Source organism: Panthera tigris, chromosome A1, assembly GCF_018350195.1.
Source record: "Panthera tigris isolate Pti1 chromosome A1, P.tigris_Pti1_mat1.1, whole genome shotgun sequence".
NCBI classification, from domain to species: domain Eukaryota; kingdom Metazoa; phylum Chordata; class Mammalia; order Carnivora; family Felidae; genus Panthera; species Panthera tigris.
In genome coordinates, this window is record NC_056660.1 from 85,660,608 (window position 1) to 85,683,314 (window position 22,707).

At 33.8% G+C, this 22,707-nt stretch overlaps 1 protein-coding gene across 1 annotated transcript; it reads left to right on the forward strand.

The window, feature by feature from the left end:
• The first annotated feature begins 4,710 nt into the window (after positions 1-4,710).
• LOC107180616 (olfactory receptor 14A16-like) lies at positions 4,711-5,655 on the forward strand. Its single transcript, XM_015542388.2, has one exon. It carries the CDS (start codon positions 4,711-4,713, stop codon positions 5,653-5,655), a length of 945 nt encoding a protein of 314 aa, XP_015397874.2.
• Positions 5,656-22,707: the final 17,052 nt, after the last annotated feature.

Genomic DNA, 22,707 nt, shown 5'->3' on the forward strand with positions numbered 1-22,707 from the left:
AGGTGGGTTAACAAGACATAAAAAAAAAAAAAAAAAGAAAGCCACAGGATGAATGCATCCAAGATTATTAGGCAAATAAGATTAGGTAAACAGGTCAAAGGCCCCCAATATAGGAATAAGGTATAGGAATAGGAAATCTCAGGATGAAATTGTCCAAAATGATATAAACAAGATTAGGTATTCAGGGTGGAAATGCCTCCCAACTTAGTACAATAGCAAAAAGCTGCTTTCACAGGAAGAAAGGACCAAAATAGGTAAACAGATAAACAGGGCTATTGACCTCTGTAGGGCAAAGTTGCCTGGAGCAGAACTAATTAGCAAAAGAAAGGTGCCTTGTTGACCCTGAGGTACCATGCTCTTTCTTGTCCCCAGGCAAGTTTAGGTAAAGGGAGGTGGTGCCTCTTTTCTGCTGTAAAAAACCTTCCACCCAGTGCCAGGATTTTGTTTCCTGTTGGCCCAATCCCCTAACACTGCATATTTTCAAAAGCCCCTTTCCCTCATGCCCATGAGTGAATGTTTATGATTTCATTGTCTTTGCTCACATCCATCACACTTGTAAGTCTTCTGATCCTAATAAAAACAGAGCAAGGACCCTTAGTCAGGACTCTTGTCTCCTCTCAGACATTAGTCTCTCTCACACTTTAATCCTGAATCCACTCTCTTGTCGGGCAACAGAGAACTCCAGACAGAGTCTATGGCACATAAACATAAAATTATTGTGAGTTTGAGTGCATAGGTCATCAATATAGATAAGGAGGAGGGAAGACAGAGAAACAACCTCAAATCCTAAAAAGTCAAATTTAAAGTATTTACAACATCAAATTAACAATTCCTTGAATATCTAGAAAACATGTTACTTTGTTGTCTCTTTTTGGCTGTCTAATGTACAATATAATTTTTCTGGTCATAGTATTTTAGGTTTAAATTTACTTTCTCAAAAATATCACTCAAAAATAATATCATTATCTGAAAAAATCTCTTAAGCACATGAGATTAGGGTTTATAAAACAAAAATAGATTAAGGTTTTGTTAAAGGAGAACTTTAGGTATCACTATAAAAATATATTCATGAACAAAATACCTCTCTCACCTCTCCTACATGCTTTTTCTAAGTCATCATGAACCCTCATTAGGAATAGAGACATAGCATTCATTTTTTATTTCCAGTTAGCTTTCTCCACAGCCTGCACTTGTCAGAGACTGATCTGTTTTAAATATAAGTTGATCATTTACTTTCTCTACTCAAAGTCATCTGTGGTTTCCTCTCATTCAGAGTAAAAGTTAACAACTTCACATGAACTGCAGTGTCTGCTGGCCTTGCAGCTATTTCTTTTTATTTTTTCATTTTTTTTATATGTAATTAAATCCTCATCTAGTTTATTGTTGCCTGCTTCCCTGAAGTTGCACTAGACTCTGAAGCCCCCATGTCACAACCTCACCATGTGCTTTTCTTGGACCCATTTTAGTCCTATTCTCTCTGGGACTACACTCTTTTTTGTTCTGTGTGCATCCCACTTCCTTTCCAATGTTTCTGTCTCCTGGTGAAAGACAGTGAGGTTAGAGCTCACTTTTGAACTTTGAATCACTGCATTGGTTTTACTGAAGTGGTGCCAAAAACTGGTTGTGATCCATAGGCAACACTCAATATATCATGACTAAAACATTAGATGCTAAAGTTAATTACAATCCTATCCATAGATGTGTAAACAACAACAACAACAAAAAAAACAAAAAAACAAAACACACGCACACACACACACAATCTACTGATTTTACTAATTATTCAGTGAGATTTATTATTGGCTGGTGGCAATTAAGCAACTCAGTCAAGAAAAACATAACATTATTTTCCCTTTGGAATAGGGCAGCTCGATAAATTAAGGTCTTGGACAATTCAAGTACACAAGAGACTAGTAAGAGAGGTAAAATTGCCAAGTTCTTTAAGTCCCATATTTCTTCCTATTGACATAACGATAAAGCTTGTTATGGAAATCATATGACTTTTCAGAGGATCAATGCATGTAATCATCTGTATTGAAATGAGATTTTATATCCTTCTGCCCTTGTGATGGTAATAGTTAAAAATACAACTGGAACTTTCATATACCAGGTTTGGAGGTATACTATTAAATGATTTATTTGGAAGGAAAAAAAAACATTTAAGCTTAAAATGTTTTAGATATAATAATTTATTTTGGATATGAGAAAAATAGGAGTTAAAAATACTAATTTTACAAATAATGAAAACCAAGAAAATGTAAAGGTATGGTCTTATTCTGCTGCACAGATTGTTTGATTTAAAAATGCCAGGTTTCTGTAGTCAGATTCACTGGGAGAAATATATACGTATGCAAATACACACACACACACACACACACACACATACACACACACACACACACATATATATATAATATATATATATATATATATATATATATTACTCAATTTAAGAGACTCCACTTTTTACGATTTTTAATACTTCTATCATATTATAATATTTTGAATTAGAGCATATATGACAATTGCCAGCTGTATAACTGTAACACACTAAGCTTAAATTGTATTCAATGTTAAATAAAATCATAATTAATAAGAATAGGTAATGAAGAAAGAAACTCAAGGTGAAACTAAAAAAAAAAGCACTAAGTGTTGGAAGTGGAATGCTATATTTTTTAGCCCCCCAAATATTAATCACATGTATAAATTAAAATCCTCAAGAACTCTGTATTTAAAGTTTACATATTTTTGAGAGAAGGAGAGAGAGAAAGAAACAGAGAGAGAGAGAGCAGGAAAGAGGCAGAGAGAGAGGGAGACAGAGAATCTCAAACAGGCTCCACACTGTCAGCACAGAGCCTGACATGAGACTTGAACTCACAAACTGTGAGATCATGACCTGAACCAAAGTTGGACGCTTAACCAACTAAGCCACCCAGGCACCCCTTCAAGAGCTCTTTAAGCTAATATTTCCCAATCATTTTATATCTATCACATTAGAGATGACAAGCATATATAGAAATCATTCTATTTGTAGCTTTGAACTTCTGAGTTTTTCTTCCTCCATCACTTGAGCTGTTAGTAGTATTATAAGATGAAGAATTTATAGTATTTCTACAGGGACAGTAGTACATGTATATAAAATTTAATTATTAAAAACATATTTTAAATCATTCAGAATATTTTTACGTCTTGGACTAAAATATATTGTAAAATTTATTGCATTGTTTTCTTTAAAGTTTCTGCAATTATATTTTTTAATATATTAAAATTTTTATATTACTATTTCCCCAATTCCAGCAACCACTATTTACTCAGGATCGTTCCATTGTCCATCACAATAGAGAGAGGTTGATCACATATGCGGGATAATTAAAATAAGAAGAAGGTGTGGGAGAGAATATTGTATAGTGCATCTTTATAGTTCCCTAAATTTGCATGAAGGCTGATTAATAAAATCTGTACAAACAGAAGACACCAAATGTCACTGCAAATCAAATTGACAACCACACTCATGAGACTAAAACTATTTGGATTTATCTCCTAAGTGTGTGGTCTGTTCTTCTCTGCCAGAGATTTGCATTAATTTTATGGGAAGAAAAGAAGAAGACAAGGAAGGGGATTGGACAGGAGGTGGACTTGAAAACTGTTATAGTTCGCAAGTACAAACATTTTAGTATTAGATGTGTAAATATGATGAAAAAGGAAAAAAAAAAGTTTGTGAGGAAAATATTTTTTTTCCCTAATGATATAGTGGGAGAAATCAGATGACAGTGTGAATAATGAATTAATTGGTGATGAGGAGGTCAATAATCTTAGCTAAAACAATGTAGGATTTTTGGTGACTAAATCAGGACATGTATCATATGAAAGTATGCACATAAAACCATGTAATTTTATGATAAATATTTTGAGTTTTGTGAATGAGAACAAAGTTAGATTTATTTCTATTTAATCTCTCTATTAAACATTGTATTTATTATTTATTTTGATGTTTATTTGTGTTTAAGTGTGAGAGAGTGTGAGCAGGGGAGGGGCAGAGAGAGAAGGAGACACAGAATCTGAAGCAGGCTCCAGGCTCTGAGATGTCACCACAGAGCCTGACGCAGGGCTCAAACCCATGGACCAGAGGTCATGACCTGAGCCAAAGTCAGAGGTTCAACAGATTGAGACACCCAGGTACCCTACTATTAAACATTTTAAGTGTAAGGACATCTCTAAATTAAGCAGACAGTAAGTAGGTTAAAGATTTCATAGGATAGATTGCAGGTCTATAATCATTTTCTTTCTAAGAATTGTTTACTATTCCACTCCTTGAAGGTATGCTGAAACAGGTTTTGTTAGTCATAGGATAATCATGATATAGGGACCATGTGACTAAGACGCAATTTAATAGTTGTTGGTTTGTCACTTTGAATTTACTGACAGATGTGGGAAGGATACATGCTTTTCATGTTTTGATAAGAACTGTTGAAAATTTCAATGCTTCAACAATTTTCATAGGACATATGTTGAAACTCATTTACAAGAACTGAAAATAAAGTGGTTCAATAAAATAATATTACTCAAGTAATTATTGGTGATTGATATAATGTGTAGGAGTTAGATTTCTTTGGTAAATAGTTTGTATGATTGCCATTGTAGAAACCCATTTTATGTTCAATATTGAAAAGTTGACAATGATATTTTATTTCTCTATTTTTTATACAGATTATGCCTCCAATAGTGACAAATCTCACAGTTGTGACAGAATTTATCCTCATGGGATTTTCTACCAATGAAAATATACACATTTTGCAGTTAGTGTTCTTCTTTTTGATTTATTTTTGTGCTCTGATGGGGAATGTCCTCATTATTATGGTCACAACTTTGGACCAGAATCTCCACACCCCCATGTACTACTTCTTGAATAATTTATCCTTTTGGGATCTCTGCCTAATTTCAATCACTATTCCCAAATCCATTGCCAACTCTTTGTCTCACAATAACTCCATCTCATTCATTGGCTGTGTTGCACAGGTCTTTCTGGTAGTTTTTTCAGCAACCACAGAACTGCATCTCCTGACAGCAATGTGCTTTGACCGCTGTGCTGCCATATGCCATCCCCTGCACTATGAAATTATCATGAACAAAGACGTGTGTGTTCACTTGACAGTTGCATCTTGGCTGGGTGGGGGTTTGATTGCTTTGATGCACACAGTTGGTACCTTCTCCTTATCCTACTGTGGATCTAACATAGTCCATCAGTTCTTTTGTGACATCCCCCAATTATTGGCTATATCTTGCTCAGAAAATTTAATAAGAGAAATTGTACCTATTATCATTAGTGTGGTTTTGGACATCTGTTGTTTTATTTACATCATTATTTCCTATGTGAACATCTTTTCCACTGTCAAGAAGATTCCATCAACAGAAGGTCAGTCAAAAGCCTACTGCACTTGCCTTCCACATCTGGTGGTAGTTATATTATTTCTCTTCACTGGCATCTTTGCTTATCTGAAGCCAATTTCAGGGATTCCTTCTATTTCTGACCTTTTAATTTCTATGTTCTACACTATGGTGCCCCCAACCGTTAATCCTATTATATACAGTCTAAGAAATAATGCCATGAAAATGTCATTGGGGAGGTTGCTAAAAATAATATTCACCAAAAATTAAAAATTATTCCCTCTTTTTTTAATGTTCAATAATACTTATGATCTACAATTTTACACACATTATTTCTTAGTATTTTTGCCTCAAATTTTTCTAGAGCACTTTTAGGATTAAAAACATTAAGAGAAAGTACAGAAAATTTCCATATAACCACTGCATAGACTTCCACAGTAACAATATAATTCACTAGGATCAAAATTTTTTGTTTTATTTATTTATTTATTTATAATTTTTTATTTTTTTAAACAAAGACATACCTACATTGAAACCTCATGATTATCCAAAGTCTATAGTTTACATTAGGGATTCTCTTAGTGCTTTACATCTCTTGTTTGGACAAATACATAATTAAATATATTCATCACTGTAATGTAACATAGAGCATTTCACTACTCCAAAACTCCTCTGTGCTCTACCCATGATTCTCCCCTTAGATTACCTCAGGTATCCACTGATCTTTTTACTATCTGCATATTCTTGGCTTTCCCAGAATGTCACATAGTGGGAATCATACAGTATACAATCTATTCAGATTGGCTACTCTAATTTAGTTACTATGCATTTAAGTTTCCTCCATGTGATTTTGTAGCTAAATAACTCATTTCCTTTTATTGCTGTGTAATATCTCATTGTTTTCCTGTACCGCAATTATTTATCCACTCACCTACTACAGGACATCTTGGTTTCCTCCAGATTTTGGCAACTAACAATAAAGCTACTATAACCCTCCTTGTGCAGTTTTATTTGTGTACATAAATTTCCTTTGGATAAATACAAAGGAGCATGATTGTGAGATTATATGGTAAAATTATATTGCTTTTTTAAAATTTTAATTCTAGTATACTTGACATAACATGCTATATTAGTTTCAGATGTACAATATAGTGACTCAACAATTCCATGCATAGCTCAGCACTTAACGCAAGTGCCTGCCTTAATCTACATCACCTATTTCACCCATCATCCCACCTACCTCCCCTCTGGTAGCCATCAGTTTGTGCTTATAGTTAATAATATGTTGCTTTGTTTTTCTCTTTTTTTTTCTCTTTGCTCAGTTTTTGGTTTCTTAAGTTTCACATAGTAGTGAAATCATGTGGTATTTGTCTTTCTCAGACTGACTTATTTCACTTGGCATCATACACTTTTTCTTAATTCATGTCTTTGCAAAAGGAAAGATTTCATACTTTTTGTGGTGGAATATTATTATATGTATACACGCATGCACACACACACACACACACACACCACTTATTCTTTATCCATTGATCTATTGATAAACATGTGGGCTGCTTCCATAACTTGGCTTGGCTATTGTAAATAACACTACAATATGCATAGGGTTGTATATATCTCTTTGAATTGTGTTTTTTGTATTTTTAGGGTAAATATTCCAACATTGAAATTACTGAATTATGGGGCGCCTGGGTGGCTCAGTCGGTTGAGCGGCCGACTTCGGCTCAGGTCACGATCTCGCGGTCTGTGAGTTCGAGCCCCGCGTGGGCTCTGTGCTGACAGCTGGGAGCCTGGAGCCTGTTTCCGATTCTGTGTCTCCCTCTCTCTGACCCTCCCCCATTCATGCTCTGTCTCTCTCTGTCTCAAAAATAAATAAACGTTAAAAAAAATTTAAAAAAAAGAAATTACTGAATTATAGGGTAGTTCTGTTTTTAACTTTTTGAGGAATGGCCATACTATTTTCTGCAGTGGCTACACCAGTTTACCACCAACAAAGCAAGATGGTTTCTTTCTCTCCACATCCTCACTAATGCTTGTTTCTGTTTCTGTTTTGTTTTCTTTTGTTTTGCCATTCTGACAGGTGTGAGATGATATCTCATTATACTTTTGATATGCATTTCCCTGATGATGAGTGAGGTTGAGCATCTTTTCGTGTGTGTATTGGCTATCTCAAAGTCGTCAAGGTTAACAGAAAGGGATATCTGTTCATGTCACCTGTCCATCTTTAATTGGATTTTTTTTTTCTTGGAGTTGTGTTATATTGTGTGTATATATGTGTGTGTGTGTGTGTGGGTGTGTGTATGTATACATATCTATATCTATATATCTATATCTATATCTATATCTATATCTATATCTATCTATCTATCTATATCTATATCTATCTATCTATATCTAGATATAGATATAGATATAGATAGATAGATATAGGTTACTAACCCTTTATCAGTTATGTTACGTACAAATATCTTCTATTCCTTAGGTTGCCTTTAGCTTTATTGTCTCTTTCACTGTTCAGAATTTTGATGGTGCCCCAATAGTTTATTTTTACTTTTATTTCCCTTGCCTCCAGAGACATACCTAGAAAAATTTTGCTATGGCAGATGTAAGAGACATTATTGTCTGTGTTCTTTTCTAGGATTTTTATGCACTAAGGTTTCATATTTAGGTTTTTAATGAATTTTGAGTCTATATTTTTGTATATGGTGTAAGAAAGTGGTCCAGTTTCATTCTTTTGAATGAAGCTGTCTAGTTTTACCAGACCCTTTGTTCAAGAGACTATCTTTATTTTCCCATTGAATATCCATTTCTCCTTTGGCAATGAGTAATTGACCATATAATTGTGAGTTTATTTCTAAATGTTCTATTTTGTTCTATTGATATGTCTATTTTTGTACCACTATCATACTGTTTTTATTACTACAACTTAGTAATATAATTTGAAGACTAAAATCGTCACCTCCACTTTGCTTTGCTTTTTCAAGATTGTTTTGGCTATTCAAAGTCTTTTGTGGTTTTATATAAATTTTAGAATTGTTTGTTCTAGTTTAGTGAAAAAATGCTCTTGTTATTTTGATAAGGATTCCATTAAATATATAGATTGCTTTGGGTAGTATGGACCTTTTGTATGGACAATATTTATTCTTTAAATCTATAAGCCTGTATTATCTTTCCATTTCTTTGTGTCATCTTTAATTTAATTAATAGTCTTTTATAGTTTTCAGAGTATTAAAAGTATAAATCTTTCATGAAGTTTATTTCTAGGTATGCTATTGTTTTTGGTACAGATTTAAGTGTCATTGTTGTCTTAATTTCTCTGTTGCTTCATTATTGATGTATAGAAATGCAACATATTTCTTTGCATTGATTTTGTATGCTATGAAGTTACTAAATCCACTTATCAGCTTTAGTAGATTTTTGGTGAAGATTTCAGCGTTTTCTATATATAGTATCATGTCATCTACAAATAGTGAGTTTTACATCTTCCTTACCAATCCAGATTGCTTTTATTCCTTTTTGCTGTCTGATTGCTGTGGCTAGGACTTCCAGTACTGTGTTGAGTAAAAGTGGGAGAGTGGACATCCTTGTCTTATTCCTGACATAAGTGAAAAGTTTTCCATGTTCCCAATTGAGCATGATGCTCATTTCATGTTTTTCATAGATAGCCTTTTTTTGTGTTGAGGTATGTAACCTCTCTCCCTACTTTGTTGAGGGTTTTTGTCATTAATGGGTATTGTGCTTTGTCAAATGCTTTTGCTGCATCTATTGAGATGATCACACAGTTCTCATCCTTTCTTTTATTAATGTTGTGTATCATGTTGACTGATTTGCAAATATTGAACCACGTTTGCAACCCAAGAACAAGTCCCATTTGATCGCGGTGAATTATTCTTTTAACACATAGTTGGACTCAGTTTGCTAGTATTGTATTGAAAATATTTGCATTCATGTTCTTCAGGGATATTATCTGATAACTGTCTTTTTAGTGGTATATTTATCTCGTTTTCCTATGAGGAAAATGCTGGCCTCATAGAATGAATTTAGAAGTTTTCCTACTTGGGACACCTGAGTGGCTCAGGTTAAGTGTTGGACTTCAGCTCAGGACATGATTTCATGGTTTGTGAGTTCAAGCCCCGTGTTGGGCTCTGTGGTGACAGCCTGCTTTGGATTCTGTGTTTCTGTCTTTTTTCCCCTTCCCCACTCATTCTTTCTCTCTCTCTCTCTCAAATAAATAAACATTAAAAAATGAAAAAGAGGTTTCTCTCTTTTTTTTTTTTTTCTTGTCATTTTGGTCTAGTTTGAGAATAATAGGTATTAACTCTTCTTTAAATATTTTGTAGACTTCACCTTGAAGCCACCTGGCCCTTGATTTTTGTTTTTTGAACGATTTTTGATTACTGATTCAATAATTTTGCTGGCAATTAATCTGTTGAGTTTTCTGCTTACTCTTGTTTCAGTTTTGGTTGTTTATACGTTTCTACTAACATATCCATTTCTTACAGGTTGTTCAATTTGTTGGCATATATTTTTTTATAATTTTATCTTATAATTGTATTTCTGTGTCATCGATTGCTTTTTCTCCTCTCTTATTTATGATTTTATTCATTTGGGTTCTTCCTCTTTTTTTTGGAGAAGTTTGGCTACAAGTTTACCAATTTTATTAGTTTTCAAAAAAACAGCTCCTGGTTTCACTGGTACGTTTGTTTGTTTGTTTTTTAGTTTCTATATCCCTGATTTTTGTTCTAAACTTTTTATTATTTCATCCTTTCTGCTGGCTTTAGGCTTAATTTGTTATTCTTTTTGTAGCTTCTTTTGGTGTAAGGTGAGTTTGTTTATTTGAGATTTTTCTTGCTTTTAAGATAGGCCTGTACTGCTATATGCTATTATCTTATTACCAATCTGCTGCATCCAAAATGTTTTTGACTGTTGTGCTTTCATTTTGTTTCCATGTATTTTTAACTTTTTTTTTTACTTCTGATTTATCTGTTCATTGTTTAGTGGTATGTTGTTTAATCTCCATGAAAAGATGCTCAACATCTCTTATCATCAGTTGAATGTAAATGAAAACAACAATGTAATATCACTGCACAAATTTTTCCATATATAGATGAGAGTATGCTGTATTTGTTTTCTGTTTCTTACTTGTTTCACTTCACATGATGTCACCAGGTTCATCTATTTTGTCACATATAAAACAATTTTCTTCTCTTTTTTAAGGCCAAATGATATTTCACTCACACACACACACACACACACAATTTACACATTTTCTTTATTAATTCTTCTGTCATTGGACACTTGGATTGTTTTAAAAACTTCTCTGTGGGGAATAATTATACAATTACAATTGAATAAAAATATTTCCAAAATGTGGTGATTTTATTTCACCTAGGTATATACCCAAGAGTGTAAATTTAGATCATATAGCAGTTCTACTTTTACATTTCTGAGGAAACTCAATAATGTTTTTCAAAATGATTGTTCAAATTTCCATTCACACACCAGGACACAAGTTTTTCCTTTTCTCCACTTCCCCATCAATATGTGTTATCATTTTTTTTAATTAAGATTTTATTTTAATTACAATATAGATAACAGGTAGTGCTATATTACTTTCAGGTGTACAATATAGTGATTCAACAATTCTATACATTAGTGCTCACCATGATAAGTGTGCTCTTTAATCCCCATCACCCATTTCACCCATCTCCCAACCCAACTGCACTCTGGTAACCATAGTTTGTTCTCTATAGTTAAGAGTCTGTTTCTTGATTTGTCTCTCTTTTTTTTTTCTTTCTTTGCTTGCTTGCTTTGTTTATTAAATTACACATGTGAGTGAAATCATGTGGAATTTGTCTTTCTCTGACTGACCTATTTCACTTAGCATTATACTCTTTAGCTCCATTCATATCCTTGCAAGAGGCAAGATTTCATTATTTTTTATGGCTGAATAATATTCCGTTGTGTATATATGCCACTTCTTTATCCACTCATCTATCTATGGACACTTGGGATGCTTCCATGATTTGGCTGTTGTAAATAATACTGCAATAAACCTAGAGGCACATGTATCCATTTGAATTAATGTTTTTGTATTTTGAGGGTAAATACCCTATAGTAAAATAACTAGATCATGAGATAGTTCTATTTTTAATTATGAGGAAACTCCATACATTTTTTTTTCCAGTGGCTACACCAGCTTGCATTCCCACAGTGCATCAAGATTCCCTTTTCCCATATCCTCAACACTTGTTTCTTGTGTTCTTCATTTTAGGCATTCTGACAGGTTTGATACATCCTTTGATTTGCATTTCTCTGATGATGAGTGATGTTTAGTGTCTTGTCATGTGTCTGTTATCCTTCTGAATGTCTTCTTTGGAGAAATATCTCTTCATATCTTTTGTTATTTGAATAACAGCCAACTAACAGGTGTGAGGTGACATCCCATTTTTTTCTTTTATTTGTATTTATCTGATTATTAATGATATAGAGAATCCTTCAAAACACCCAGTATGTCTTTTTTTTTGCAAAGATATCTAAAAAATTCCTTTGTTCATTAAAAATATTTGTTATTCACAACTCCTGAGTTGCATAAGTTACTTGTGTATTTTGCATGTTAGCCCTTTATCAGATATGATTTGCATATGAGTTGAATTTTGTGAACTATATAAGGAACTCATTTCATTACTTTGCATGAGTATATCCATTTTTCCCAACATTTATTGAAGAGGCCATCTTTTCCCCATTATGTATTCTTTGTAACTTTGCTTAAAATTAGTTTTCCATAGGGATGCCTACGTGGCTCAGTTGGTTAAGCGCCCGAATTTGGCTCAGGTCATGATCTCATGGTTCATGAATTTCAGCACCCTGTAGGGCTCTGTGCTTACAGCTCAGAGCCTGGAGCCTGCTTTGGATTTGGTGTCTCCCTCTCTCTGCCCCTCCCCAACTCACGGAATCTCTCTCACAAAAATAAACATTTAAAAGTTTAAAAAATAATTTTTATATATGCATGAGTTTATTTCTAGGATCTATTTTGTTCCATTTATTTATATACCTATTTTTATGTATCATACTATTTAATTACTATAACTTTGTAATAAAAATTCAAATCAAGAGGATGATGTCTATGATATTGCTCCTCTTTAAATTGATTTGACTTTTCAATGTTTTTTCTGGTATGGTAAGAAATTAATTTTTTTTTTCTGTGAAAACTTGTACTTACATAGGAATTGCATTGAATCTATATTTTTTTTGGATTGTATAGATATTCTTCCATTTTTTATTAGTATGTTCTAGTGTTCAGTATGCAGACATTTTATCTCCTTGCTCAAGTTTTTTTTCCTAAGTATTTGATTTGTTTTTTTTTTTTTAAGTTTTTAAAATCTATTTTGAGAGAGAGGTGGGTGGGGGGAGGTAATCAGTGCAGGAGGAGCAGAGAGAAGGAGAGAAAGGGAATCCCAAGCAGACTCCACAATGTCAGTGTTGAGCCCAACGCAGGGGCTTGAACCTCTGAACTGTGAGATCATGACCTGAGCTGAAATCAAGAATCTGACCCTTAACTGATTGAGCCACCCGGGTGTCCCTAAATAGCTTTCTTAATTTATATTTTGGATAATCTTTTTTAATGTAAACTATAGATCTTTGTATGCTGATTTTGTATTCTACTTAAAGTTATTTATTAGTTGTAATAGTTTTGTCCTGGAACATAAGGTTATACATAACTACCACCTGAAAACAGAAACAGTTTTACTTCAAGTTGAATATCTTCTCTTTTCCAGTTGTTCTGGTTGGACTACTTGGATTTCTACTACTATGTTGAGTCGAAGTGATAAGTTTGGACACCCTCACCTTCGTCTTGAAATTAGAGGACTATCTTTCAGTTTTTAAACAGTGAGTGTGATGTTATCCATGGAAATGTCATACATGACTTTCATTGCATTCAAGTACATTTCTTCTATACCTAATAATAAAGAAATGTTAGCATAGAAAGACTTTCATTTTGCCAAATGCTTTTCTGAATCTTTTGAAATGAATATATATGTAATTATTCTTTTTCTCTTTTTTAGCAATAAAATATTTTTTAGCAAAATCTACACTCAACATTAGGCTCAAACCCACAACTCTGAGATCAAGGGTTGCATGCTTTTTCAACTGAACCAGCCCCACACCCCTATCATTTATTTTCTTAATGTGTCATATCACTTTTATTGATTTCTATATGTTGAACATTATTGCTTCCCAGTAATAAATCTCCAGTGATCATCGTGTATGATCATTTTAATGGGTGTAGAATTTAGTTTAATAGTATTTTGCTGAGGATTTTGGTATCAGTGTTCATCACAGATTATGGCCTATAGTCTTTATTTCTTGTAGTGTATTTTTCTAACATTGGTATCAGTATAAAGTTGGATTCACACAATGAGTTTGGAAGTGTTTCCTCTTCAATTTTTTGTGAGAGTTTAAGAAAAATTACTAATAATTATAAGTTTTTAAAATTTTTGGTAGAATTTACTAATGAAAACACCTGGTCTTGGACATTTCTGGGAGATTTTTACTACTGCTTCTATTTCCTTACATATTATTGGTTTTTTGAGAATTTTACAATTTTTTCTTATGAATCAGTTTTAGTAGTCTGCATGTTACTAGGAAGTAATCCATTTCTTTTAATTTGTCCAAATTGATGGCATGATCCTTTACGTATTTGTATATTTGTAGTAATATCTTCTTGTTAATTTCTGATTCTATTCATTTGAGTTTTCTCTATTTTTATCTTAGTCTAGCTAATGGTTTGTCACTTTGGTTAATATTTTAAAACCATCTCTTACATTTATTATTATTTACATTTTCTGTTTTCTATTTCATTTATTTCTGAATTGATCTCTTTTATTTCCTTACCTCCAACAACTTTGGCCTTACTTTGTTCTTTTTATAACTTCTTAAGGTGTATGTTTGGTTCTTTATTAGAATATTCTTTTTTATCTTAGTGTAGGCTTTTATTCCATTAGAATTATTTAATAGAACCCCTTTGATACATCCTATAAATTTTGATATGCTGTGTTTTTGTTTTCATTGTCTCATTTACTTACTTCCCTTTTAATTTATTTGAGTCACTCGTTCTTCATTCATGGGTTGTTTTCTTTTTACTTATGTAAATTGTTTTAGTCATCCACCTGCTACTGATTTTTATATTGTTTGTTGGAAATTGTGCTGGGTATGATTTCAGTCTCCTTAAATTGTTAAGACTTGTTTTGTGTCCTAACACATGATCTATCCTGGAGATTGTTCTGTGTGAACATCACAGGAATGTGTATTCTGCTGTATTAAATAGAATTTATTGCAAATATGGGTTGGTCTAATGGGTACTTGAAGTCCAATAATCCTTACTGATTGTCATTTTATTTTTGCTTGATTTAGTCATTTTTGAAAGTGGGGTATTAAAGATTTATACTCGTGTTTTGATGCCTTGTCTTAGTTGAAATCTTTTAATATTTCATTTATATATTTAGTGATCCATGTTAGGGGCATTTAAATTTTCAATTGTTATGTACAATTGATAAATTGACTATTTTATCATTATATAATGATTTTTGTATTCTATAACAGTTTTTGATTGAAAGTCTCTATTGTCTAATATAACAATGGCAACTATTTACTTATTTATTTATTTGCTAAACATATTTGTTTTTAATCTAGATCCAAGTTAGTGAACATATAGGGTAGTATTACTGGATTCAGAAGTAGAATCCAGTAATTAATCACTTACATATAACACCCAGCGCTTATCCCAACAAGTGCCCTCCTTAATTCCCATCACCCATTTACCCCATCCCTCCACCCACCTCCCCTCCAGAAACCCTAAGTTTGTTTTCTGTATTTAAAAGTCACTTATGGCTTGCCTCCCTCTCTGTTTTTCTTTTATTTTTGTTTCTCTTCCCATGTGTTCATCTGTTTTGTTTCTTAAATTCCACATATGAGTGAGATCATATATTTATCTTTATCTGACTTCTTTTGCTTAGCATAATACCTTTAGTACCATCCACATTGATGAAAATGGCAAGATTTCATTCTTTCAGATTGCCAAATAATATTCTATGGTATTATATATACACACCACATCTTCTTTATCCATTCATTAATTGATGGACATTTGGGCTGTTTCATAATTGGCTACTGTTGAAAGCACTGCTGTAAACATTGGGGTGCCTGTGCCCCTTCTAATCAACATTTTTGTATCCTTAGGATAAATACCGAGTAGTAAAACTGCTAGCTAGTAAGGTAGTTCTATTTTTAACTTTTTGTGGAACCCCCATAGTGTTTGCAGAGTGGCTGCACCAGTTTGCATTCACACCAGCAGTACAAAAGTGTTCCCCTTTCTCTGCATTGTCACCAACATCTGTTGTTTCCTGAGTTGTTAATTTTAACGATCCTGACAGGTGTGAGGTGGTATCTCATTTGGGTTTTGATTTATATTTCCTGATTATGAATAATTTGAGCATCTTCTCTTGTGTCTGTTAGCCATCAGGATGTCTTCTTTGGAAAAGTGTCTATTTATGTCTTCTGTCCATTTCTTCAGTAGATTACTTTTTGGGTGTTGTGTTTAATATGTTCTTTATAGATTTTGGTTACTAACCTTTTATGATATATGTCATTTGCAAATATCTTTTCTTATTCTTTCAGTTGCCTTTTAGTTTTGTTGATCATTTCCTTTGCTTTGCAGAAGTTTTTATCTTGATGAGGTCCCAAAAGTTCATTTCTGCTTTTGCTTCTCTTGCCCCAGAGGTGTGTCTAGTAAGAACCCACAGCAGCCAGGGGTGCTTGGGTGGCTCAGTCAATTAAGTGTCCAACTTTGACGTAGGTCATGATCTCACAGCTCATGGGTTCGAGCCCCACGTCCAGCTCTGTGCTGACAGCTTAGAGTCTGGAGCCTGCTATGGATTCTGCTTCTCCCTCTCTCTCTCTGCCTCTCCCCCACTCACACTCTGTCTCTCTCTCTATCCTTCAAAAATAAATAAACATTAAAAAAAAAGAACCAGCTGTATCCAAAGTCAAAGAATTTGCTGCTGTTTTCTCCTCTAGAATATTTATGGTTTGCTGTTTTACATTTAGGTCTTTTTATCATGTTTATTTTTGAGAGAGAGAGAGCATGAGCAGAAGGTGGGGAGGAAAAGAAAGATAGGAGAACAGAAGATCCAAAGCAGGCTCCATGCTAACAGCAGAGATCCCAATGTGGGGCTTGAACTCACGAACCATGAGACAATGACCTGAACCAAAGTCCAACGTTTAACTGACTGAGCCAACCACACTCTTCACATTTAGGTCTTTCATCCATTTTGAATTTATTTTTGTATATGGTGAAAGAAAGTGGTCTAGTTTGATTCTTCTGCATGTCACTGTCCAGTTTTCCCAGCACCATTTGCTGAAGAAACTGTATTTTTACCATATGATATTCTTTCCTGCTTTGTCAAAGGTTAGTTGGCCATACATTTGTTGGTCCATTTCTGGGTTCTCTATTCTGTTCCGTTGATCTATGTTTCTGTTTTCGTGACAGTAGCATACTGTCTTGTTGATTACAGATTTTAAAATATAGCTTGAAGTCTGGATTTGTGATGCTTCCAGCTTTGCTTTTCTTTTGCAGGATTACTTTGGTCATTTGGGGTCTTTTCTGGTTCCAGGAAAATTTTAGAATTGTTTGTTCTAGCTCTGTGAAGAATGCTGGTGTTATTTTGATAGAGATTACATTGAATGTGGAGATTGCTGTGGGTAGTGTGGATATTTTAGTAGTTTGTTCTTCCAGTCCATCAGCATGGAGTGTTTTTATTTGTGTCTTCATAAAATTTTTTTACAAGATTTCTGTAGTTTTCACCTACATATATTTTAACTCTTTGGTTAGGTTTATTTCTAGATATTTTATGGTTTGTGGTGCAATTGTAAATGGGATTGATTCTTTGATTTCTCTTCGTGCTGCTTTCAGTATTGGTGTATAGAAATGCGCCTGATTTCAATTTGTTGATTTTATATCTTGTGACTGCTGATTTATTTATCTGTGTATCTATCTTACTATCTATCTATCTATCTATCTATTGCTTTCATTATTTTAGAATATCCTATTCAATTATTTCAGTTTCAGTCTATGTAATCAGTTACATCTGAGTCTTTTATACATAATATAGAGGTGGTCTTATTTTTGTTGTTTTAACCTTTTAGCCACTGTCTTTTGATTGGAAAATGTATTGCATTTACATGTAAAAAAATTAATGATATTCAAAGACTTCTTATTGCCAGTTTACTACGTGTTTTCTGGCTGTTGTGTAGATCATTTGTTCTTTTATTTGCCTTTTACTGAATTCCTTTGTGGTTTGATGCTTTTCTGTAGTTTTATGCTCTGATACCCTTCTCTTAAGCATTTATGTGTCTGGTATAAGATTTTCCTTTGTGATTACAAAAAGCTTTGCATAAAATATCTTAGAGTTACAACAGTTCATTTTAAATTTAAAATTTAATCTCATAATATGCAAAAACTTTTTATTTTTACTTTCCTTCAAACATTTTATGTTTTTAATATGTCTATTTACATACATTTATATTTTACATTCCTTAATAAATTATTAAAGTATAGTTATTTTAATACTTTGTCTTTTAACATTTATTCTACAGTTAATAGTGATTTACACACCATGATTACAGCATTAGAGTATTCTGAATCTGTCTGCATATTTACCAGTGCATTTTACATATTCATATGTACAGTTACATTAGTACTTAGTGTCCTAAATTTTTAAAATAATTTTAAGCTTTTTAATTTTTTTAACTTTTTATTTTAATTACATTTAGTTAATATAGAGGGTTATATTAGTGTCTTTTCATTTTAATTTGAAGAGTTCCTTTAGCATTTCTTATAATTTAGTCTCAGTCGTGATGGTATTTCTCAGACTTCCTTGTCCAGAAAGTCATTATTTCTCCCTTATTTCTAAATGACTGTTTTGATGGGTAAAATATTCTTTTTTGGCAGGTTTTCTTCATTTAATCTGTGGAGTCTGTCATCCCACAATTCATGGTCTCTAAGGTTTCTGCTGGGAAATACACTATAGATAGCCTTATGGGGATTTCTCTGCATGTGGCAAGCTCCTTTCTCTTGCTGTTCTATTTTATTTTTTTAATTTTTGACAATTGATTATAATATGCTTCAGTGAAGTCTTATTTTATCTGAATGTGTTGGGGACATTTATCACTCATTTATCTAGATATCTACTTAATTTCCCCATTCTGGGAGTTTTCAGTCATTTTATTTTTGGTTTTTCAATGTTTATATATTTTTGAGAGAGAGAAAGAGAGACAGTGCACGAGTGGGAAAGGGGCACAGAGAGAGAGAGAGAGAGACAGAGAGAGAGAGAGAGAGAGAGACAGAGAGACAGAGAGAGAATCCAAGCAGTCTCCAGGCTCTGATCTGTCACCACAGAGACCAATGTGGGGATCGAACTCACAAACACTGATATCATGACCTGAGCTGAAATCAGAAGTTTAACCAGTTGACTGAGCCACCCAGGGGCTCCTAGTCATTTTATTTGTATATAAACTTTCTCCCCTTTTGTAGATCTTCTTTTTGAGCTTCCATAATGCAAATATTAACTTTTTTTGTATGCCTATTCTCAATACTGTAATATATTAATATGTATCTACATTTGTTTTTTAATATAATTTATTGTCAAATTGGCTTCTATACAACATCCAGCACTCATCCCAATAAGTGCCTTTCTCAATGCCCATCACCTATTTTCCCCTGTCCCCCAAACCCTATCCACCCTCAGTTTGTTCTCAGTATTTAGGAGTCTCTTATGGTTTGCCTCCCTCTCTGTAACTATTTTTCCCCTTCCCTTCCCCCATGGTCTTCTCTAAGCTTCTCAAGATCCACATATGAGTGAAAACATGATATCTGTTTCCGACTGACTTATATCACTTAGCATAATACCCTACACTTCCATCCACGTTGATGCAAATGACATGAATTCATTCTTTCTCATTGCCAACTAGTATTCCATAGTATATACAGACAACATCGCCTTTATCCATTCATCAGTTGTTGGACATTTAGGCTCCTTCCATAATTTGGCTATTGTTGACACTGCTGCTATAAACATTGGGGTACATGTTCCCTTATGCATCAGCACTCCTGTGTCCCTTGGGTAAATTCCTAGCAGTGCTATTGCTGGGTCATAGGGTAGTTCTATTTTTAATTTTTTAAGGAACCTCCACACTGTTTTCCAGAGGGGCTGCACCAGTTTGCATTCCCACCAACAATGCAAGAGGGTTCCCATTTCTCCACATCCAGGCCAGCATCTGTTGTTTCATCAGTTGTTCATTTTAGCCACTCTGACCGGTGTGAGGTGGTATCTGACTATAGTTTTGATTTGTATTTCCCTCATGATGAAGGACGTTGAGCATCTTTTCATCTGTCCATTGGCCATCTAGATGTCTTCTTTATAAAAGTGTCTATTTATGTCTCCTCCCCATTTCTTCACTGGATTATTTGTTTTTCAGGTGTTGAGTTTGGCATGTTCTTTATACATTTTGGATATTAATCTTTTATCCAATATGTCATTTGCAAATATCTTTCCCATTCCGTCAGTTGCCTTTTAGTTTTGTTGATTGTTTCCTTTGCAGTGCATAAGCTTTTTATCTTCATGAGGTCCCAATAGTTCATTTTTGCTTTTAATTCACTTGCCTTTGGAGATGTGTAAATCAAGAAGTTACTGCAGCTGAGGTCAAAGAGATTGTTGCCTGTTTTCTCCTCTAGGATTTTTGTGGTTTTCTGTCTCACATTCAGGTCCTTCACCCATTTAGTTTTGTGTATGGTGTAAGAAAGTGATCTAGTTTCATTCTTCTGTATGCTGCTGTCCTGTTATCCCAGCACCATTTACTAAAGAGACTTTTTTTTCCATTCTATACTCTTTCCTGCTTTGTCAAATATTAGTTGGTCATACATTTGTGGGTCCAATTCTGGAGTCTCTATTCTATTCCATTGGTCTATGTTTCTGCTTTTGTGTTAGTAACATACTATCTTGTTGATTACAGCTTTATAATACAGCTTGAAGTCTGGATTTGTGATGCTTCCTGCTTTGGTTTTCTTTTTCAATATTATTTTAGCAATCTGGGGTCTTTTGTGATTCCATACAAATTTTATGATTGCTTGTTCTAGCTTTGAGAGGAATACTGGTGCAATTTTGATTGGGATTGCATTGAATGTGTAGATTGATTTGGATAGTATTGACATTTTAACAGTATTTATGCTTCCAATCCATGATCATGGGATGTTTTTTTTTTTTCCATTTCATTGTGTCTTCTTCAATTTCCTTCATAAGTTTCCTAGTTTTCAGCACACATATTCTTTACATCTTTGGTTAGGTTTATTCTTAGATATTTAGGGGTTCTTGGTACAATTGTAAATGGGATCAATTTCTTGATTTCCCTTTCTGATGTTTCATTACTGGTGAAAAACAATGCAGCTGATTTCTGTACATTAATTTTGTATAGTGTGACTTTGCTGAATTCATGTGTCAGTTCTAGTGGACTTTTGGTTAGGTCTGTAGGGTTTTCCATGTAGAGTATCATGTCATCTGTGAAAAGTGAAAATTTGACTTCTTCTTTGCCAATTATGATGCATTTTATTTTATCTTGTTGTATCATTACTGAGGTTAAGACACCCGACACTGTGCTATACAACAATGATGAGAGTGAATATTCCTGTCACGTTCCTGATCTCAGGGAGAAATTTCGTAGTTTTTCTCCATTGAGGATGATATTAACTGTGGGCTTTCCATATATAATTTTTTATGATGTTTAGGTATGTTCCTTCTATTCTGATTTTCTTGAGGGTTTTTATTAAGAATGGATGTTGTATTTTGCCAAATGTTTTTTCTGCATCTCTTGACAGGATCAATGGTTCTTATCTTTTCTTTTATTAATATGATGTATTAAACTGATTGATTTGCAAATACTGAACCAGCTCTGCAGCCTAGGAATGAATCCCACTTGATCATGGTGAATAATTATTTTTATATGCTGTTGAAAATGATTTGCTAGTATCTTTTAATTTTTTTTAACGTTTATTCATTTTTGAGAGACAGAGAGAGACAAAGCATGAGCGGGGAAGGGGCAGAGAGAGAGGGAGACACAGAATCCAAAGCAGGCTCCAGGCTCCAAGCCATCAGCACAGAGCCCAACGCACAGCTCAAACTCACGAACCACGAGGTCATGACCTGAGCCAAAGTCGGACTCTCAACCGACTGAGCCACCCAGGCACCCCTGACTTGCTAGTATCTTGCTGAGAATTTTTGCATCCAGGTTAATCAGGGATATAGGCCTATATTTCTCCTTTTTTTTGTGGGATCTCTGTCTGGTTTTGGGATCAAGGTAATGCTGGCTTCATAGATTGAGTTTGGAAGATTTCCTTCCATTTCTATTTTTCAGAATGGTTTGAGAAAGATAGGTATTAACTCTGCTTTAAATGACTAGTAGAATTCCCCTGCAACTCTGGCCCAGGAGTCTTAATTGTTCAGAGATTTTTGATAACTAATTCAATTTTTTCACTGTTATGGGTCTGTTCAAATTTTCTATTTTTTCCCATTTGAGTTTTGGTAGTGTGTGGATGTCTAGGCATTTGTCCATTTCTTCCATGTTTTCCAGTTTGTTGTCATAGAAATTTTCATAGTATTCTCTGATAATTGTTTTTATTTCTGAGAGATTGGTTGTGATAAATCCATTTTCATTTGTGATTTTATCTCTTGGGGTCCTGTCTCTTTTCTTTTTGAGAAGTCTGTCTACGGTGTTATCAATTTTTTTTTTACATATATATATATTTTTTTAATTTTTTTTTTAATGTTTATTTATTTTTGAAGGAGAGAGAGACAGAGTGTGAGTGGGGGAGGGGCAGAGAGAGAGGGAGACACAGAATCAGAAGCAGGCTCCGGGCTCTGAGCTGTCAGCACAGAGCCCGATGCGGGGCTCAAACCCATGAACTGTGAGATCATGACCTGAGCTGAAGTTGGACGCTCAACCAACTGACCCACCCAGGCGCCCCATACATATATATATATATATATATATATATATATATATATATATATATTTTAAATCAGCTCTTAGTTTCATCAATCTGTTCTGCTTTTTTTTTAAATTTTATTATCCTATATTGTCTATTTCTTCTCTGATCTTTATTATTTCTTTTCTTCTTCTGGCCTTGGGGTTTCTTTGCTGTTCTTCTTCTAGTTCCTTTAGGTGTGATGTTAGATTTTGTATTTAGGATTGTTCTTGTTTCTTGAGATAGGC